At 40.2% G+C, this 23,019-nt stretch overlaps 1 protein-coding gene across 8 annotated transcripts in view; it reads right to left on the bottom strand.

The window, feature by feature from the left end:
- DFB (DHFS-FPGS homolog B) overlaps positions 1-23,019 on the bottom strand; it is a 78,559-nt gene that overhangs the window by 13,108 nt on the left and 42,432 nt on the right. For all 8 annotated transcript variants that reach the window (XM_089158090.1, XM_089158091.1, XM_089158088.1 and 5 more), the window contains exons 12-13: positions 13,919-14,083; positions 13,578-13,820 (exon numbers count right to left, since the gene is read on the bottom strand). In XM_089158090.1, the coding sequence (XP_089014216.1) occupies positions 13,578-13,820; positions 13,919-14,083 (408 nt within the window). The remainder of the gene's footprint in view (positions 1-13,577; positions 13,821-13,918; positions 14,084-23,019) is intronic.

The raw sequence follows: 23,019 nt of genomic DNA, 5'->3' as shown, positions 1-23,019 counted from the left end.
TCCCTTAGCCCTTTGCCATCATCTCCATTCTCAATATAGGAGGAATAATATTTGGCTTCTTTGTCTTCACAATAGCTCATTTTTTGCTTTCTTACATACTTAGTTCTCATGACTATTTGTTTAACCTTGCACCAGAACCTTTAGTCTCGTTCAGATAAGATAAAAGAGGTTTAACTCAAGGAAAACCCTGCCTGGTTGGTCTGGTACTGCCCTCCCACTTTTTTTTCTCTCAGTTCCTCTTCTCCACTAGCCTCAATGATTTTACCCAAGGAAGCTTCCTGCCTCCCCCCCCCCCCCCCAATGACATCATGCTTTCTCCCATTGGCTAACTACTAGAGTCATAAATCCCTTGCAGTAAATTAATTACCACCTTCTCAAATGAACCACAAGTTTTTTGGAGAAATACTCACTCCAATCCACAATGTGGACCCTCTCCTCAATTTGATTCAAAACTATGGACTTTGCCTTCAAATTTAACTCTGTATCATCATGTAGCTGTTGATGTGGACCAGTCATAATCATCTTCAATCTGCTTAGCATAATTTCAAAATCAGAACCAAATTCCACCTCTGGGTCCTCTCGAGAATCTGACTGATGTAAACACAGATTTAGGACTAAGGGTGTTTTGGGAATTTCCCTAAATCTAAGAGCTGCACAAGAATTTTCCAGCTAAGGAGAGTAGTGATCCTAGGGTTTATAGGATATCTTAGTACTTGTAAACCCTGCTGTTATATAATTTCAGATTTGAAATCTGGACAGAGATAGAAAACTAGGGTTTTAAGGTATTTCACTAGGGCCTACCCTAGTGAAATACCTAACATCCCTAGTTTTCTATCTCTGTTCAGACCTACCCTAGTGATTCAAGGCTTGGGTAGGTCTGAAGTTTATAAACTAAGGGTTTTCAGAAGTTGAATAAGTTGCAGAATTTTCAGGCAAAGAAGATGAAGTGCAGGATTTTTATAAACTGAGAAAACAAGGTCTATCTAAGAGATTAACCACAGCTTTAAAACCTAAAGGGTTGTGCAATCTAAGGGGAGAAGGGGAGGCTTAAGGGAATGGGTTTGAAATCTGCAAGGGAAGGGATCCTAAGGCTGCCGTAGGGCAGCAAGAGGGATGGGAGACCTGTGGGTGCTAGAGGGGCGGGGGGAGGATGCTGTGTGAAAGGCGGGAGGGTGGGAGAAGAGCTGTGGGAAAGAGAGGGAGGCCGGGGGTGGGAAGGGGAGGACTTTAACTTATTTGAGGCCTCTGTCATTGATTGTACACAGCTGTATCTCTTAAAGGAAGTTGCTTGATTGCTGGATGATGACTGGAATGGAGAAGAAGAAGATGAACTTGAACAATTTTCACTCAACCAGGGCCCCCTCAACTAGGAACCCTGACCTCAAACACAATCAACTTTATTAATCATCAAAAAATTACATAGAATACATGGCTATTTATACCCTTCAAAAGACTCTTAACTTATGTGGGAATCCTTAATAGACAAGGATCCCACCATTTGAATCTAATTACTTAAGGACCTCAACTTTTTTCATTTGGAATCTACTAAAAGACATGCTAATAGTTAGACCTTAAGTTAAGTTAAAAGCACATGCTGAATTCTTTTTGAATTAAAACTCTCGTGCCTAATTTAAGATAACTAAGGTCTTACAAAACAACATAATAGAAACACACTCCTAAAACACTCCAAACACAACTCAGCTTACTAATTTGAACTCAAATAAGATTCTGAATTAATCTGGAAATAATTCCAGACTTAAATAAGGTGGCTAAAATGCCAAAAATACCCCCTCATAAGGCTTCTTGGAGCCATCCTGGGGGCCCCACTTAGGGTTTTGGCCAAGTGGTGTCCTTGTGTTCACATCAGTTGTCCCCTCTTGAAGACATTAATCCTCAGTGACTGGTTGCCTGCTGCTGGGACTGTCTTCACACTAGGCCTTTGTAGAGTTCTGCTAGATTGGGTCAGCATGACTAGCTAGCTCTGAGTGGGACTCTGCTAACTGTTGTGCATGGCTTGTCTCTTCTTGGCATCTTCCGCTAGATTTTTATTTTAATGGTATGAGTACTATCTTTTGTCCTTCGTGCTCGAAGATGCACTCGTTCTCCTTGCAGGGGATGCTGACATCTCTATCATGTAGCCATGGCCTTCCTAGGATGATGTCAGTTGTCTTCATGGGAATGGCATCACACTAGATTGCATCTGAATAGGAGTGTAAACTGACTGGAATAAGGAACATGGTAACCACATCTAATTTGGAGTCATTTAGAAGTGGTAACTTGAGGGTTTGGGGTGCTTTTTGGCATGAGTCCTACCTTCTGACACTGCACTGATATTATTGCCACTGTCCATGATCTCTAAGGCCTCGAGTCCTCCTGGCTCTAAGTTTGGCGTGGGAAATAGAGTTCATCTTTAAGTCTTCTTAAGTAATAGTAGTAGTCATCAGAATTTTAGAGACCATATTGAGGTGCGCTTCTAGATCCATCTTATGTTCTTATCTCCACCATACTCCTCATCTTCAAACTCTAGTGGTGGACATTCATGGGTTTCTTCAATAGTTGGTCTTGGTGGGGTACCTCCAGGATTGGAAGTCCTCTCCTCTTAGGACACTCTCTGGCGAAGTGTCCACTTCGCTAACAGAAAAAAACATTCTCCTAGATTGTTGCTAAAGACTGGCCCTACTTTGGTAGGAGTCCCTACCTTTGGTGTTGCAAGCTTGTAGTTTTAGTGGGATTGGCAATGGGTGGGTCTATTCTGTAGTCTTGGCTAGGCTGCTTCTTTTGAGCCAACAAAGTTTCAGCAATTAAAGCTTTATCAAATAAGTCCATCAAATCACCAATATCAATAACCTTCAAGGTCAGTTGGATATTTGGCTTTAATCCCAGCTTAAACCTAGGTTTGAAGCCTACTTTCTCTAGTACCAGTTCTAGAAGCCAAGGAATCAAATTGATGGATGTAATCAGAAACTGATCTGGTAACCTTGCTTCAGAGTGTCAAATTGCTTTTGAAGTCTAATCTTGTAATGCTTTGGAAGATAACTTTCTGTGAGCTCTCTTCACATCTAGTTCCAAGTAGTGGGTTCTCGGCCTTCATAGTACAACTCTCTTTTCCATTATGTGCCACCAATCTCTGGCGGCTCCAACCAATTTGGTCTTGGCTAGATACATTTTTCTGTCTTCAGATAAGTCGTACCAGTTAAAGTAGTCATTTAGGGATCCCCTCTAATCGTAGAAGACTTGTGGATCAAGGGAACCATTGAACTCCTTCAAATCTAGTTTCACCTTGTGGTGGTATGTAACCCTTCTCTATTCCTGGCCTTCAGTGAAGTAAGCTCTCAGGTAATTTTTAGATGATGGTTGGGCTGCTGGTGCCCTCCTTTGTTGTCCATCATCTTGCTCATATCTTTCAAAAACTGGGTTATCATAACTGGACTCTCTGGTGTAGTTGTTTCTATCTCTAGAATCTTTGGGGTGGTATGGTTCTGGCTCATCTTCCTGATGTCTTCTTGTGCCACTTGTTCCTTTACTATGTGGCATATAGACTTGAGAGTTAAGTCCAGGGGGTGGTGGGGCTGGAGTCTGTATTGGCTCTATTGTTCTGGCTTGCTCTAGGTTTATGACTCTAGTATTCATCATAGTGATTTGGGTAAGCATCTCCTGTTCGACTTTCAGAATTTGTTCCAACTATTTGTTGATACCTAGTTCATCCATGATGAATATAGACTCTTAGAGAGGTGCTGCAACTGTAGCTTTGATACCAATTGATGTAAACCCAGACTTAGGATAAAGGGTATTTTGGGAATTACCCTAAATCTAAGGGCTGCCAAGGAATTTCTAGCTAAAGAGAGTAGTGATCCTAAGGTTTATAGGATATTACAGAACTTGCCCTTTTCAGATTTGAAATTTGAATAGAAACAGAAAACTAGTTACTAGGGTTTTTCAGCTAGGGGAGGATAAGCTCTGCCTTAACTGTTTCTGCAGATTCAGAACTGGATTTCAATGATTCAAGGGCTTGGGTAGGTCTGTAGTTTATAAACATAGGGTTTTTCAGAAGTTGGATAAGTTGCAGAATTTTCAGGTGAAGAAAATGAAGCGCAGGATTTTTGGAAACTGAGAAAACAAGGGCTAACTAAGAGATTAACTGCAGCCTAAAACCTAAAGGGTGGTGCGACCTAAGGGGAGAAGACAGGGACGCTTAAGGGACTAGGATTTGAAATCTGCAGGGGAAGGGATCCTAAGGCTGCTGTGGGGTAGCAAGAGGGGTGGGAACCAGGGGTTGCTAGGGCAGTGGTGGGAAGGGGGGATTAGGGGAGGTGGTCAGAAGAGTCGCAGGGGGTGGGGGTGGAGGAGGATTGCTGTTGTAATGCGGCAGCAAGGGGAGGGGAAAATCTGGGAAAACTTAAGTGCGCAAGGCAGGGGAGGGTGGGGAAGAGCTGCAGGAGAGAAAGGGAGGCAGGGGAGGGGGTGGGGAGGTCTTGAACTTACTTGAGGCTGCTGTGATTGATTGTGCACTGCTGTATCTCTTGAAGGAAGTTGCTTGATTGCTGGAAAATAGACTGGGATGAAGAAGAAGAAGATGAACTTGAACAGTTTTCACTCAACCAGGGCCCTCTCAACTAGGAACCCTAACCTCAAACACAATCAACTTTACTAATCATCAAAACTGAAAAATTAAATAGAATACTTGACTATTTATATATCCTTCAAAAGACTCTAACTTAGGTGGGACTCCTTAATAGATAAGGATCACACCACTTGACCAATACTCTTGAATTAGAATCTACTTAAGGACCTCAACTCTTGATTTGGAATCTACTAAATGACACACGCTAATAATTAGACTTTAGGTTAACTTATATAAGCACATGCTGAATACTTTTTTAATTAAAACTCATCTGCCTATTTTAAGATAACTAAGGACTCACAAAACAAGTTGTACTCAAAACAAACTCCTAAAACCACTCCAAACGCAACTCAATAACTAATTTAAACTCAAATAAAATTCTGAATTAATCTGGAAATATTCCAAACTTAAAAAAGAGGTCTAAAATGCCAAAAATACCCCCTAATAGTGGTTCGGCCAGGTTAGGGTGGCTTCCTAGAGCCATCTTGAGGGCCCCACTTAGGGTTTTGGCCAGGGGGTCCTTATGTTCACTTCACTGACTCTTTCACCGCAAGTTCAGGATAAAACTAACCTCTATAATCTCTAAAACTGCCCCTCTTCTATCTCCTGTTTTACCCCCATAGCATCCCTAACCTCCTCCAAAATAGGCACACCACTGTCTTTGGTATTTCTCTCTTTTCTCATGGGACCCATCTCAGCATCCTTATCTTGAATCTCCTCTCCTACTTCATGTTGAACAAATTGATTGTTCTTGTCATCCATCACCTCCTCATCATTAGATTCCACATCTGGTTTGGAACCAAGCTCATTTAAATTTGAATAAAATCTCTCATTAAAGCATCTTCCATTAGCAGATCAATATCCTAACCCTCAGTTCCTCTTCTGCATCAAAATCCTCCTCCACCTCTCAAGTACTGCATATGGGTTGTGCTCTGTTAGTGCCTTCCCTTTTTCAATGGAGAAAACCTCCCCCTGGTTGGTACAGCCTGATAATGCTACAACAGATTCTTGCCCTCTCTCTCCATTCTCCTTGGTGATAACCCCTAACCTCATCTTCTTTCAACCTCCAAACTCTTTTAGGTTTCCAGCCAGCAGCATTCGAGCTGGCAGGCCCTCCATTAATGATAGACCTTCCAATGGAGCAGATGACAGTTGCAGGTCCAAACCCCTTACACACACCTGAGGCCTCCATTCATAGAGGACAAGCTGATGAAATGTAATCCCTTATCACCATAAACAAGAATGGAGTCCACTAGCTGCCAGGACGCTTTGAGTTTCATAAAAATTTGAGCACAAGATAGTCTTTCCATGCACTTGTTCATCTTGCCCGTGAGTAATGGCCTTGCAATGGGATTGCCCGTCAAACTCAAACTCGAGGCAGTCCAAAAATGAAATGGCAAATTTGGGAATGAGACAAGCACATAACATAGCTCAATTTTCTCCAATACCCCCTTCAGGCTCCAAAACCTAACAATAAGTGGCCTCCTTTGGGTGTACCAAGCCCCCCTTTTTTTTCTATAGCACCTTTAACCTATTTGCCTTAATGTTGAATTTGAACACAATAAATCCACTCTGTAGCAGATCGACACTCATGTGACCTAATTGATTCCAATGTTTCAGCAGCATTCCATTTGCAAAGACAAAACTTGGCCAACCACCAATGAAGATGACCCATGAAGAACTCCTTGAGAATAGTGATGGGGTCACATTGCTCCAACTATCTCTTGTTCTCCTCTCTAGTAATGGCACTTGGATCTTTGACCCCTTTGGAATTAAAGCTGAAGTTGTTTCTTACTTCTCTAAACTTCTCTCTCCCTCCCGATTCAGCCCCCTCTCCCTCCTAATCTCATCAATAAATTCATTGACCTCCAAACTCTCACCCCTCTTTATTCTATCGCTTCCCATTGTTGAAGTATACGTAAATTTGGGAATTTTACTGTTGGGATTTTTACTGTTCACGTGAACAGTAAAAACAGCTTTTACTGTTCACGTGAACAATATTATGCTATTGTTTTTATTCTATTTTCTATTTCTAATGTGGGAGTCTTGCTACATAAGTTTTGGGAGTTATTAGAAAGCATAGTTTCTATTTTGGTGGTAGTTTCTATTTTCAGAACTTTCTATTTTAGGAGTTAGGAAGTTACTAAAGCTGTAATTTTTTGTTTCCTTTTTTCTAGAGGACAATTACTTGTCTCTCAAGTTGTATTAGATTCATTAGAAGCTATAAATAAAAGGGCTCTGTGATTCTAGACTCTTTAGCTAAGAATCACAGGCCTTTTCTACTGGTTCTTCATCTCTCTTCTCTTCTTCTTCTTCTCTCTTTTCTCTGTTCAAGATCAACTGCTATTTTGATTATTTAAAGCTTGTTTTCTAACACCCATAAAGAGATCCTTCAGGCCATTCGTTCCCACAAATCCAACCGTGCTCCCGGCCCGGATGGGTTTAGTATGACTTTCTTCTCTAGTGCTTGGGATCTTATTAAGGATGATCTTGTTCGTGTTGTTCGCAGCTTCTTCCTCAATCCTTCCCAGCCCTCTTTATCAACCAAACTTTTCTTTGTCTCATTCCCAAAAAGTTTGGCACCTTCCCCCTTTCCGATTTCCATCCCATTTCCCTATATAACCTCCTCTACAAGTTCATCTCCAAAATCCTTGCGAATTAGCTCAAAAAGGTTATGCCAAATATGGTTAGTGCCAACCAAATTGCTTTCATCTCAGGTCGGAGTATTGTGGATAATATTCTTTTTTGTGCAGAGATTGTCAGGGGGTTTGAGATCTTCTCACTCCCCTGCTGCTCTCCTCAAAGTTGATCTCCACAAAGCTTTCGACTCAATCTGCTGGAATTTTATAAGTGATGTTCTTTCTGCCATGAGGTTCCCTCCTTCCTTTATTCATTGGATTGAAGTCTGTATCTCCACTCCTTTCTTCTCCATTATTACCAATGGCTCGTCGGTTTGTTTCTTCCCCTCCCGTGTTGGAATTCGTCAAGGGTGTCCCCTCTCCCCTTATCTCTCCTCTTTCGCTTTGAAGGTTCTCTCCCGCCTCCTCTAATCCAAGATGGATCAGCTCCTGATTTCTCCCATTCCCAAATGCAAATCCCCCAATCTCACCCATCTTGCCTTCGCTGATGACCTCATGATTTTCTCAAAACCGATTATATAGCTCCATCTCCTCCACCATCTCTGCCCTCTCCTTCTTCGAGTCCATCTCTAGTCTTAAGGTCAACCTTGACAAATCTACTCCTTTCCTTTCTGGGGTGTCTAATCCTCTTCGCTCTAATCTCCTAAATCTTTCTGGGTTCAAGCTTAGATTCTTTCCTGTTGCCTACCTTGGTCTTCCTTTTATCCCTCACGGGCTCTCTCGCCATCACTGTGCCCCCATGCTGGATCACATCCGTAAGAGTCTCCAACTATGAAAAAGCAGGCTTATATCCTTCGCTGGTAGGGTGGAGCTCATTCGGTCTGTCCTCCAATCCTCTTATGTTTATTGGTGTGGCATTTTCTTGATACCTAATTTTATCTCATTGGCAATGGAATCTCTTTTATGCCTTTCTCTGGAAGGGCCAGGAATCATCGTGATTCCTCCGCCCCATCAATTGGTCTAACATTTGTTGGCCTAAATCTGAGGGGGCCTAGAAATTCGACCGAATCCAAGAGGTCAATTCTACTGCCTTGCTCAAGCTCATCTGGAAAATTTTTATAAACAAGATTCCATTAGGGTCAATTGGGTCCACTACTACCTTCTCAAATCTGACTCTTTCTGGACTGTCCTTATCCCTTCTAACCCTTCCTAGATATGGAGGAAGCTATTTCTCCTCAGACCTCGAGCCCTCCTTGCCATTACCATCCATATTTCTTCTAGTTCCTCTACTTCCTTTTGGCTAGACCCGTGGCATCCGATGGGCATTCTCCTTACCCTCTCCCCCCCCACTGTCTATGAAACCCGCATTCCCAAATCTACCCATCTCTCGGATTTCAACTCCAATGGTTCCTGGGTCCCTCTCCCCCACCATAATCTCACACAAGTTTGGAACTATCTCCCCCCCCCCATCCTATCCTCCCCCCATGATACATTAGTTTGGCTCCCTTCCACCACCAAATCCTTCACCACGTCTTTTGCTTGGAATCTGTTTTGCTCCCCCTTGGCACCCCATGATTTGGTTCAAAGGTCACATTCCCGTCACTCCCTCACCCTTTGGAAAGCCCTAAACTTAGCTCTTCCCACCTAGGCTTTTCTTATAGCCCGCCACATCCCTGTGACCCAACTATATCCTTTGCTGGAATGGTATTGAGGACATCGAGCATTTGTTCTTTTCTTGGCCTTTCTCTAGTTCTCTCTAAAGGAAAGCCCTTGCCTACATTTGGCCTCACTCCCGTCACTCATTTGGGTTTGATCGTGACTGGTCTTGGATATTGAGTAACTTTTCAGGTACCTCTATTTGTGACCGGATTGGTAGGCTTGTCTTTGGTGCCATGGTCCACCTTCTGTGGTGGGAGCATAATCTCAGGCGTTGGACTTCCAAATCCCGCTCATTTGACTCGATTTGGAATGCTATTTACTTTGATGTTTCCTCTAGAATTATTTCTATTACCCATCCCCCGGTTGTTGATTCCCCAAGGAACATGCTCATTGTTGTTTCCTGGGGGCTCAACTCCCAATTCCATCCTTCTTTTTGATCCTCCCCAGTTTGGATCGTTTTTGTAGTTCAGTGTTTCGTTCCTTTTAATTTGAGTATTTATTCATCCAAAAATAAATAAATCAACTCCCTAGGATAGTGTCCTTTTTAGTAGATTCTATGCAATACGTAATTTTCCTTTTTGGCTGTAACTTAGTTTAGGAGACTTTCCTAAACTAAGACTTGATTTTACAAAATAAATAAAGTACCAAGGGAGAGCCAAAGAACACATGCAAGCTCTCTTCCCCTTTCTCTTCTTCTTTTTCTTCTCTTCAGTCTTCTTCTATTCTTCTTCTTTTTTATAAATTTCTTTTCAGTCCCTGGGCTGATTACAGGTTTTGAAATCCTAGCATAATATCAGGGTAGGTTTAGTCAGCCCAGGGACTGTTTCTTCAGTCTCTTGACTAGTTTTTCTCCTTCTTATTTACCTGTTGTGTAGTCACCATTTACTGTTTTTACCCATATATTAAGATTCCTCTTTGGCAATTAATGAGGTGATCCCTTTGCATTCCTAACACTACCACAACCACAATGACCCAGAGGAATGGATTTTATATTTTGTCTGAGTTAGCGATCTGAGAGGATCCAGGATCAGCACAAGTTTTTCCCTGGCTGAACTCAGTGCAAGTTATTCTGATGCTACATATGCTCTATCAAAGAGCTCTAGGATATTTTTTGATGGATTAACCTGCATTCCCCCCCCCCCCCACTAAACTTCTCTGCAATTTTCTAAAATTGTTACAACCTTCAGCTGAGATATACTACAGCTGCCCTTGTTTTATGGAATTTTCCTGCTCTGGAAAATTCTGTTGATGCTGTATTGACTTCTGGTGCAAGATATACTGCTGCCATCCCGGTTTTAAGGTATTTTCCTGCTCCAGTAAATTTTGTAGATGTTGTATTCGATATTGCTGCAAGTTATACTACTGCTGCTCTTGTTTAGTTGATTTTCTTTGCTGTGGAAAATTTTGTGGATGCCGTATTGCCTTCAAATTGCATCCATTACTGGTTTCAACTTTCAAGTACTACAAGTGTTTGGAAATTCTTTGTGAATGGTACTGCTGTCCCACTTATCAGAATCAACTGCAGCATCTGTTCTTTCTCTTCTGATAACTAGGATACCTCTTCGATAGTTTGCTTCCATATTATTCACCAGAATTGACCTCGGCTTTCCTTTCTTCTGGTAAATAGACTACCACACCGTTCCATGTTTCCTTGCTGCCCTGGTTTGTTTTTTGATGCATCAAGGAATTGCTCTACTGCATTAGATTATTGCTGCCCCGTTTCCATTGTTGCCACTTGTTCAAGTTTTTTACTGGTTACCAAGACATCGTTTTCAGAGATACGTAATGCTGCCTGGTTGAAGACTTTTGAGTGAATGATAAGTTGTTCTGCTGGTGTGCATTATGATGCTATCCTATTACTAGTAATTTACATTACTGGGTTCTGAAGTATACCCTAATGGATACCAATTGCAACTCTGGTTTTTCACTCTTCTAATAAATAGGGCCCAATTACTGATTAAATGTTGAACTTCTATAGACTTGCCACTACTGTTCTACGCTTTTAGGGTAACTGTTTGGCATCAGTAATGACTGGAAGTTATAATGCCTGCTTTCATCAAGTAACATCATTCCTTCAAGTACCCAAACAATTCCTTAGTACTGACTTTGAGATGCTCACAATTGGTTGTTATTAATTGTATTGGGAAGCTTTTTGTGAGCAAATAGTGATCCAGAGGTCACCATAGCAAGAAGGCTTACTAAGGGAGGGGGGACAAAATCTTTTCAATATTCATAGTAAAAGAACTGTAAGATCCAGAGAGGGCCGGAAGGGCGCGAAACTGCAAAAGGGTCTAACATAGGAAGGAATCACATATGATGCTACACGTGAGGGGGAGATTGAAGGTTTATTCTTTATCTGCTTAAGAATTCACGATTTTTATCTGAAGATGATATTTTATAGCAACACCTAACTACTTGGTTGCCTCTTATCTACCTACTCAGTCTGCAGTAACCCATATTGCCACCTGTTTACCAACTTAGTCCATAGTAATCCATACTCCTTTTACCTACTTACTTGCTCCGTGCTAACCCATACTACATTTATCTAGCTAATTGGTCTGTAGTAAGTTAGTAACCCATATTGCCTTTTACCTACCTACTTGGTCCGTAGTATCTTATACTGCCTTTTGTCTACCTACTTGGTCCACAGTAACCCATACTGTCATTTGTCCAACAGAACCTGTACTGCCTTTTACCTACCCATACGTTTACTTATTACTTGCCTTTTTAAGAAGAGCTAATATACGTCTTTTGGCCCAAATTTTATCTTATTCTGTGGAGATTCCTCAATTATTTGGATAGTGCCCTTGATGTAATTATTGGTGCTATACTTATAGACAACATTAATTTTCACCACCGCCTATTATTCTTGTTATTGAATGGTTCGTTCGACATGAAGATTGTTTACTTAAGTTACTGTTGATTATCCCCTAAGCAAAGTACTATCGGCGTCTGTATTGTTTTATATGCTCAAGTGTAATGAAGTCCCTTGATATTTTCTTGTAATTCCAAGCTGGAGACTTTGATATGCATGCTCCAGCTTAAGGGTGAGTGTTAGAATAGACTTTGATATGAAGGTTCCAGCTTGAGGGTGAATGTTAGAATATGACTTTCTATTTTAACCTTCTACTTTGGTTATTTTCTATTTAGTTACTTTCTATTTTTGTTACTTTCCATTTTTCTTATTGCTTGATATACAAGTAATCTCCCTAAGATAGTGTCTTTTTTAGTAGATTTTGGAAATTCTATGCAATATGCAATTTTCCTTTATGCTGTAACTCAGTTTAAGAGACTCTCCTAAACTAAGATTTGATTTTACATTAAAAAAAAAAAATCACGGAAGAGCCAATGAACACATGCAAACTCTCTCCCCCCCTTCTCTTCTCCTTCAGTCTTCTTCTATTCTTCTTCCTCTTTCTGAATTTCCTTTCAGTCCCTAGGCTGATTACAGGTTCTGAAATTCTAACACTCTCACAAAGTGCAGTACCTCACCTGAAGGTCTATCGTAGAATCAGAGAACAGAGTTGGAGGTCCCCAATCTGGTAAACTATGAGATCGGACAACTCCGGCCTACTTCCTCACTCCCTCCTCAAACCACCTCCCATCATCATATGGGCGAGCTACACTAGTCCCTCCTCCGAGATCACCTCCCTTCCCTACCTGAGTGGTAAGACTTAACACAGAGGAGAGACAGGCCTCACAGCCACCTTCAAGCAATGACCAGACTGACTATTCCTGCATAGGATTTCTCTCCTAAATTTTCCCCCTTCTAATTTTCCTTATTTCTGCACCCCATATTTACAAAGGCCAGAAAATAAAGAATTCTAATTGTCTCCTAAAACTTAGACCAAGAATATTGGAAATTCAATAATACTCACATTGGAAATTTCTCTACATGTCTATTAGTCACCCAAAACAAAATAAACTCTAAATATCCTACAGAACCAGGACAAGGTTGGGATATTCATCTTGGTTTGGGTTCTCAAATGAGTTTGGCCTGTGCCTGGCCCATGGAACTGTTCCTGTATCTAACAGGATGATAACAGATCAATGAAAGAAAGAACTAGCAGCAGAAATAACAGAGAATAAGATGAAAAAAAGCAAAAATTTTAAACTTCTGGACCATGTAAAGACAGCCGATGAGATGGTTTAGAAGAAAGAGCAGGCAAAGCTTCCAATATGGGAATAAGAAGAAAAACTGTATGGGAGAACAAAGGAAGAGAAAGGAGAGAGCTGAAAGGAAGAAGAGAATAAATCAATGAAGAGGAGACATATACACACTTAAGTTCTTGAACAATAACTCCATCTCATTCCAGACAGAGAAAGGGTTACATTTGTTAAAAGCTCAGAATAATGAAAACATGTTTACTAAGGACATAAGTCTACAAATCAACATAACAAAAAAAGTAGATATTTCCAATTAACTCAACTGAATTGTGATAACCTTAACAGCTATGAATAGCTTTTTTGTTTTTTACATGCAAAATTAACCCTGAAATTTAATATAAGACCCATCCTGACAACTAAAACATTGTGCCCCTATATGAGCCTAGAGTTGAACCAATTAAATTATGAAACCCAAAGCTTTCACAATCAATCATAATCATCTAGAATATCCAAAGCCACTTCAATGTTAGTTGTATATTTTTTCCATTATATAATTTTATATGTTTTGCTTCAATGAAATGGAAGGATCATAAAGTTTAACATAAACTTACTGGCATGAAGTTTTTCACAGAGGCTGCATTTTGGGGCTTCATCTCCAAGAAATTCTGCTGGACATTGTTCTTGATGGCAAGACAAAACCATTTTGCACAGACTTCCATACTTTCTGGGCTATGGGCTCCATCCAAATAAAAATCCAGATTCCCTGATCTTACATATGGGTCAGTGATGATCTGTGCTCGCCCTTGCAGACTGGCTGTTGTAAGCCCTTTAACAAACTGTTCTGGCAGAGAGCTCTATTTCCATATAGCATGGATAGTAAAGAGTGATACTTCAGATTTCTGAGTTCCACAATGCTGATATGAAAAAGATGACTTCAGACTAAAGAACTTACAGGCTGCTCAAGATATTTGCCTTCAAGATGGCCAGTCTTTGAAAGCCAGGTACGACATAAAGCAATGGCAAGGCCTGCATTTATATATTGATGCTCACCAACAAGCCCAAGATCTAGACCATTCAGAAGGTTGACATCCAATGGCAATGCTATTTGAAGTGGAACCTACAGGACATAACAATTAGGTGACAAAAGCAACAACTGTTTGATTATTGTTATTCCAACATTACCAAGTAAATAGTGAAACAGTTACATCTGATAGGGGCAAGTAGGAACTATTTTTAGTTTGTCAGGTTACTTTTGCAATTTTTACAGTTCATTTATTTTGTTTGGAGATTGCATAAGTAGGAGAAAAGTCAAATATGTTTTGAATTTTTTTTCTTAGGTATGGAATATTTGGGAATTGAAGTAATGCCAACAAGACACAAACCCTTTTATTTATAAGAGTTGATATCAAGATAGAAGAAAAAAAATCCGTAAAAGCACAAACACCCTATAAATGTATTATTAAATTATGTACTAGTCCATCTAGCTAGTATTTTCAGTTAAAGTGATTGTTTCTGATTTGTATTTCCCAGAGTACTCTTAGGCCACTGTGAGATTACTCTATTGCCCTTGAGTTATTATTTTCAAAACTTGAAGTTCGTCATCCTTTTCCTTGGCTTATGGAGACATATATGAAGACGCATCGGCAAACCCCATGGAAATAGCATAGATCGACTTGCTACCCCAGTGTGGTGGCATCAACCACAATTCCAATTGCTATCCTGAATTCCTGATTTTGCTTGGTATCTTGAATGCAAAAGTGTATGTGGCACAGGGAAGAAGAGGGCAATCAGAGATCAGATGGAGAAGAGCTATGCCCATGGTAATAGCAGTAAACACCTAGTGAAATGTTTAGTCCAGAGTGCTCTCCAGTCTCCAGCAATCCCTGCTGTCATTGCAACTCCAATCACAATACCTTCGAAGTTCGAACACCAAATAAAAGCAAAATGCAATTATCAACTCCATGCTGCAAACGAGCTGGATATCCTGGATAGGGCATTCTATGCGCCATCTACTTAGACCCATTAATCCTTTTTCTATTTGGATAAATACCTGAACCCATTAATCTGAATTCAATAAGAAGAAAGCAGAGAAATTTTTTTGAGAAGATAGAAAAGTAAGCATCCATGTATCTTGTACTTCCCTTTACTATATCTTGCCTAAATCCATAAGGCTCCTACCATTAAAAAGTGACTGGAGGTGGCAGGGCTGGGGGGATGCCTCAAGAGGCTAAAATGCGCCTATTTCAAGGAATCATTTCACGAACGATAACAGAAGGACATTTTCCTTTTAGATGGAGTCCAATTCAGACAAAAATGTCTGGAATTGGAGGTCCACTTCATGAGCTTTTACTCCATCCAAATGTGATTGATTAGTGGTGGCAGAAGCTAATTTTCCAATGAGGGCAGAGATGGAGGTTCCTTTGAAGGTCATGACCACCCATATCTATTCTCTCTCAAATGGAGGATCCTTCTTGGTCTAGGCCAACATTTAGAAAGGATGTCCTTCCAGATTGAAGCAGCAAAGGGGCAGGCCAAGAAGAGATGTTCTATGTCTTCTATGGCATTCCAACAGAGGAAGCAGTTAACGGGGAACCTGGATGTGACGGTGTTGAAGGAAGGCTTGAGTAGGGAGCATGGTTTGAAATGCACATGCAAAACTTCACTGAATTTCGACTAAATTTTGGTGTTACGGTGGAGTTTCAGAAATTTCACGGGGGGCTCTTTGTAATTTACATGTAGTATATCCATAAACTCATTGCACAAGATACAAAAGCTCCCAATTCGTTTCCACTTTGTGATTTTCGACATTTTGATTTTGTTCTTGCTCAAATCACAGGGAAACTCAAGATTTTTTGCCAACAAATTTGTGTTTGACGTATACAGTAACTTCCATATGTAGATGATGCCTACATACATGGAGGTGGTGCATGATTATGTTCGGTGCTTCTCAGAGTGATGCATATATGGCATAGTTAGAGTGCAACGCACAACAGGTCCGACGGACTTACACTTGGATTGTATTTCAAGGTGGTGTCTGAAGTTTCAATATGTTAATTTATACTTGAACCACATTTAGATTTATGAAATACAACACTCAGTTTTACCCACATGCAACCGAGCGTGTGCGAATCATGAAGACCAATTTGTGTTATGTTTTAGTCAAAAGCAACCTTTGAAATGTGTTAATTGGCCTTAAATTAGGTTGTCCACAACAAACCAGGTCAAAATTAGCCTTAAAACCCACCAAAATGATCAACTGAATCCTAGCACAATCATGTACCAGGTTTCACCAAGATTTTGGTTGAAAGTTTGAATTTTATGTCTCAACCTTGTTAAAGTACCAAAAACAAATCGAGATCTGGAATCTTCATAAGAAAGCAGTTTGAGAAGACTCTCCACAGAGTGAAGGTGTGCATGGGAATGCAACTCTTGAACCATACCAAGTTCCACTTCTGGCTTCTAAGCTGATCTGGAGGTGAAGAGGCCAGAAGTGGAAGATTTCCAGATGATTTTGTCTCGAGTACCAAGAGGATTTCTTTGGATGGTGAGAAGATTAATCACTAGTTGGTGTCAAGAGGGAGAAGGTTTCCATCCCCCGTTATGATGTATGATATTTGCAACCTTGGCATATCTGTGAAGACCGCAACAGTGGAAGGCACTGAAACTGACCGAGAAGAGAAAAATGCCTCTTGGGTGCCAAAGAATAAGCCATAATTCAGAGCCTCTGCCATTCCCAATCCTTGCCTAATGCCTTGTAAGGCAATAAGTCTGAAGGAGAGTATCTTACACCAAACCCAGGAATCATCAGAGGGAGTGGGAGTGGTCCAAATGGAAGTCATCTTTCAAACAACCAGAGTAAGCCAGTTAACACAAATACTTCCCTCCTTGATAGCAATCTTCCAAAGGAGCTTTACAATGCTTTCTGAACTTGCCTCCTTGATTCTTCTAATCTCCAGACTTCCTTCTTTTTTTGGTGACAAACCAAAGAACAACTGATGAAGAAACCTGGAAACATTAGTCTTTCCTAAGTAAAGCTACCATTTTGGATTGCAAGGCCTTTATTGACCATCATCTATCTTGCCCTACCCTTTACAATATCTCAAGTGAACCCATGAGGCCCTGCCACTGAAACTACTTTACCTGACTTTACAGCCCCTATGAACATAAAAAAAGAGAGAATTTTCTCATTTGGCGTTCTATTGTTGACCCAAACAGATTAGACTTTTAAGAGGATCTACAATGAAGGTTATCTTTGCAAGCAGGAAGATTCTTGGAGTTGCAGTCTCCAATAGATAAGAGAGGAAAGACGGAGGGGAAACTGGAGTTTAACACTCCAGAAAGGTGACAGTGAAAATATAAACTAATCAAGAAGCAGTATAATGGTCTTGTTTAGTGTTGACCAAACAGTTCTAAATAACAAAGGGACCATGTTCATGTTTTGCCTTTTTTTGGGGTCTTCTTGCTCTAGGGGAAAGTTTTTTTTTTGGGATGAATAATAAAATGAATTACTGAAAGCACAAGTACAAAAGGGGAGCCCAATCAAAGGTGGGACAGAAAAGAAGAAGTGAGACTCCAAGAACTAACAATCAGCCTATTTCTTGGAGAGTCAACAACAGGGGGGTGGGGGACAAATAAAAGTCTAGAAGAAATTTCAAAATAGATGGCATTCCAAATCTTATCTCGAGATCTGGATTTAGAAGTCCATCTTCGCATGTTACACTCTCACCAAAGATGATGGACAGTGGCAGCAAAGACAAGCTTACCCGCTAGGTCGCATATAGAGTTCTCGGCAAAACTGCGCAGGATCCAATTCCAATCTCGGGCAAAACCAAGAGAACGTCGCAATCATGGCCAAATGGAAGCCATAGCAAGGGTCCAAATTGAGCGGGAAAGCGGGCATCAAAAAAAAAGGTGGTCGAGGTCCTCTGAATTATTCCAGCATAAGGTACAATTGGGTTTGGCGGGAATATGACAGCTAATGAGAAATGCTTGGGTAGGGAGAGCAAGGTTGAGGGCTCTCCAAAGGGTGAGGGAGTGGTGGGGGATATGACCTTTGAACCAAACAAGGGGGGTCCAAAGGACGGGGGGGATGGGGTTCAAAGAAGATTCCAAGCTGAGGTAGTGGTGAAGGATTTGGTAGGAGGGTAAAGCCAAGTGATGCGATCCACGGCAGTGGATGAAAGCGGGGGGGAGGAAATTCCAAACCTGTGTGAGACATGGGTGGGGGCAAGGAGACCAAGAGCCAACAAAGAAAAAGGTGGAGAGGGGAGTGGATTTAGGGATGCGGGTATCATAAACAGTTCTAGGGCCAAGGAGGGAGAACAATATACCCATCAGATGCCAGGGATCGAGCCAAAAGGAAGTAGTGGAGCCAGTAGTATATCACATTTATAATATACTATCACATTAGTATACACATTTATAGTATACTATCACTCTAGGGGAAAGTTGGTGTCTCTGATTTAAATCTATTTATAGTATATCACATTAGTGTATGCAGTTACAATTCTAACCTTTAGGCAACTCCATAGAACCCTGTTGAACATATACCCTTTAACCCATGTTACAAAACTTTAGCTCAAGTTGGGGCATAGGTATCATACCCACTTGCTATCAAATGAAACTAAGTTCGTAGTACCTAAACCCATGATTTGAAGTATTGACTGATACAATACAATCCGGGCCAATATCACCGATACCATAGTTGTCAAGGCGACGCCTTGGCTTCCGGGCGCTTGTGGAGCCCCTGAGGTGAGTGTCGCCTCACTTGTAACCCATAAGGCGGTCGCCTCGGGCTCTAAGGCATCGCGTAGGCAACGCCTCAAGCGCCTCGGACGCCTTAGACCCCTGGACGACCGCCTTTGTATTTAAAAAATAACAACATTTATGATTCCAAATCTAAGGTAGAAAAGGAATTGAAAATTAGATTCTTATTGAGAATCAACTAATGGTTGAATACTTAAGGTGTAACATGGGATCATTATTACATTATTATTAAACCAAAAAAAAAAAAAAGCAAGAAGTTGGAGAATTAAACTCGAGCAAATCGAGTCAAAACCAAAACTTCCATCGTAAATCACTAAAGCCCTAAATCCCTTGGCCTCCTCTTCCTCTCGATTGACGATGGCAACGACAGCGACAACGACGGAGACGAACGACGACAGCGACAACGACGGAGACGAACAACGACAGCGACGATGACGGAGACGAAAGACGACGGCGACAGTGACGACGGCGACGATTTGTTGCAGCGACCATTCCCTTTGATCTCCAGCGACTTCTTCTGCTGTTTTCTTTTCTTTTTTTCTTCTGTCTGGTACAAAGTTGCAGCGGCAGCAGCATCTCAGGCGGTGGGAGCAGTAATCCGGCAGCAGCATCTTAGGCGAAAGTTCCACTGTTGTTTCTTACTTTCTTCTTCTTTCTTCTGCTTTTTTTTTTTCATTTCCTAAAAAGTCTGGTACAATTTGCAGCGGCAGCAGCATCTCAGGAAAAGGTTCCGCTGTTGTTTCTTACTTTCTTCTTCTTTCTTCTGCTTTTTTTTTCTTTTCCTAAAAAGTCTACAAATGCTTTTGCAGTTGTAGCGGCCCTCAAATCTGAAGTTGCAGTGGCAGTGGCACTCCAGCAGTTCTTGCATCGCAGCGTCTCAGGCAAAGGTTGGCAACTTCAACTTTGCGATATTGTTTTTCTTCTTTCTTCTGGTTTTCTTTTTATTCTCTGTTAACAGATTTTGTTAACACTAACAGCAGTAAACTCCGGTGATTTTGTTCACCATCTTTTGAGGCGACGGTATGTCGCCGAGCATTCTTTTTTTCTTTCTTTATTTTCTATGTTTTAACCGTGTTGTAACTTATAACTTATTAAGTATAACCGACTAACCGAGACCAGTTTATTAGCTTATAGTCTACTGATTATAAAAGATATGATACATTTATAATAAATTAGAGAATTAGAGTGTATGAGATGTACACTAAAAATTTCACTTAAAACACCTCGACCGCCTCAAAAGTGCCTCGGAGGGCGCCTCGTCGACTCATCGCCCCAACTAGCTAAAACCGCCTCGTCGCCGTGACAACTATGACCGATACCAATACATACACTTCTTCAGAAGCTAGTATTGTATTGTGTTCATATTGAACAATTAGATATGATATGATGTGATGTATACCAAGGAAGAAAATTCGACCGAAACAGGAATTTTGACCTTGCAAAAGGCCGAAATTTCGATGTTTCGGTCGAAATTTCATTCGGAACTAGACACTTTTCTTCTAAAAATTGGAACTTCCATTTCGGGCCTCATATGGACTCAAAATAATTTGGATTCTTGAATACTACCTATTTCAAGCATAATAAACACAATTGAACTAGTATTTAGCCCAAAAAAAAAGTCATTGAAAATTTATCATTCAAGTATACTAACAAATAACTAGTTCTGACAAGTGCAAACTGTACTACATATAGGCATTGAATCAACATACATAAATTGTTTGGTAGAATGGTTACATATACAATAAGTTAACAAAATAAAATGACCGACTAGATCAAGTGATGGTGTCTCATAGATATTAAGTTGAAGCCTACATATTATATATACATAAAATAAAATAAAATAAAAAACATAATTTTAGAAAATAATTATTAAAATCAGAAAATGAAAAAATGGAGCAAATAATAGAAAGATAAGTTTAACAAAACACAATCATAGATTATAGTCCTAGGCTAAACATATATTAATTTCAAGGCAGTACAAGATCATTTAAGGCATGAACAAAACAAAAATAAAAAAGGGGAAGTTTGGAACTGTTGGGTATGGCTCATGCTTTACATTCTATTGAACCTGGAGTTTCCTTTGTAGCTGTTGTGGCTAAGGAGGTGTTTGGAGGCAAAAAAAGGAGCAAAAGAGGTATTTGAAGGCAAAGGAGTTGTGGAAATTAAGTGAAAATGGGAGAGAAATCAACAAAAACTACGGAAAAACAAGTTGGAATGTTGAAAATGGTCGAAACTTCCAACGACACTTTTTTGAAATAATTGGAATATCGTTTTATTTTTGAAAAATGCAGACATTTCGACAATTTCGGTCGAATTTTCTTTTATGATGTATACACAGTAATACTTACAATACATACATTAAAAGTTTGGTGAGAGTACCGATACATATTAACCCATTGAGCTTGACACATACCAATACAACTCAATATATGCCAGTACATACTAAGGTGGTCGATACCAATGGATGTTGATAGTTCATATGGACATTAATTGTGCACAAAACTATTAGACTATTACTTTGGTTCCAAGATCAAATATTGAAGGATTTGTCCTAAAAAAGGAAGATCTCAGGAAGGGGAGGAGGAATCATGATCTTTGTGATTAAATGATGCATCAAACTCGATATTTTCTAGGGCTTTGTACCCAAACCATTGAAAGTCTCTTTTCTTGTCATCATGGTGGGAGATCTCACGAGATCTCGGCGAGATCTCCAAGAGATCTCGACTATTTTGACATAGCGAGACGAGATCTGAGCGATTTTGACGAGATGGAAGATCTCGCCATATCTCGCCGAGATCTCGCCATATCTCGCCGAGATCTCACCAGATCTCGCCGAGATCTCGCCATATCTCGCCTCTCTCTCTCGCTGCAACCAAAAGAATTTGCCAGAAACTTGATTTTTTGTCGGAATTTGTTGGGGATTCCACTTCTAAACATCTTTAAGACATCTACAACATCAAATTATCATCATTCAAGCCTATTTCAACTAGATCTACAACAAAGGTAAGATTTTCCCCCAAATTTGAATTTTTTCAAATAGAATATTCTACAATGGGTGTGTGAGTTTAGTGTAAATATATGTTGATCCACAAGCTTTGATCTAACTTTCATGGAAACCAATTTAATGTGATATTTAAACCTATATGTGACATACTATAGTGATGAGTTGTCTTGGGAGTCATATGTGGCCACCATTCAGAATCGGTTGATGCAAAATGCTGAGTGATACTCTTGTTGTCTTGAGTCTTGTAATCTTATTACTCACATACTCTTGTGATTGTGATTGTGAACTTATGGATTATGACTTATGACTTAATAAAAGTCTAAAACTTCTTATGGTTGTAAAATTTTGAAGCCATTTAAGTTCTTTGATAGTTTGATGTGTAATGTATTTAATACTTTATAGTTGACAAAATGAATTACTTGATATCTCTACATTTCGGTTTTACACATAGGGTTGACTTAGAAAACGTAGTTAGGGTTATTTTCTCACAATTTCTAAGGCCACCAATGTGTTCAAAAGGCCTTAAATAGATTAAATACCAAATTTCAGCCCAACCTGGGCCCTAAAACCCACCGAGATGGGTCACCGAGATTACGCCAAAATTTTGGTAGATCTCGACCGAGATCTCGCCATCTCGGTCGAGATCTCTCTATTTTGGAGTGGCGAGATCTCGCTTGAGAGCGAGATCTCCCACCATGCTTGTCATAAGTTGTCATCTATGTTAGTGCTTATGCATTATACATGTTATATAATACTCATTTATGTTTATTGTTTGTTTTGTTTTGTTTTTTTTTTTTTTTTTTTTTTTTTGGTTTTTGCTCCAGCAATGCATTTTTATGTGCGTTTTGATCATTTCCAGTGTTTTTGAACCGTTCAAGTGTGTCAAAGCACTGGTTCATAGAGTATGTGAATTTATATGGTGAGAAGATTGACTCAAGAGTTGGGATTTGACACTACGGGACCTATGCAGCTCTATTATGATGAAAATGCTTCTATACACAGTGCTCATAATCTCATGCAACGAGACTGAACAAAGCATAATGAAGTAGACGGACACTTCAATGAAGAAGACTCATTTAGCTTCCATTTATACTCCCTTTGTGAAGACAGGTGATCAGTTGGCAGATATCATCACCAAAGGATTCATTTTCTTTTGGTTGCATTATGCTCCCTTTGTAAAGACAATCATTTGGAAGATATCTTGACCAAAGGATTCATTCCACTGAAATTCAATATCCATCAGTGCAAGATGGGAATGTATGACATTATCTTCAGCATGAGGG

Source organism: Hakea prostrata, chromosome 6 (genome assembly GCF_041222555.1).
Source record: "Hakea prostrata isolate BN-2017 chromosome 6, UWA_Hpros_2, whole genome shotgun sequence".
NCBI lineage: Eukaryota > Viridiplantae > Streptophyta > Magnoliopsida > Proteales > Proteaceae > Hakea > Hakea prostrata.
The sequence above is the reverse complement of the archived record's forward strand: the minus strand, read 5'-3'. Positions and strand labels throughout refer to the sequence as shown.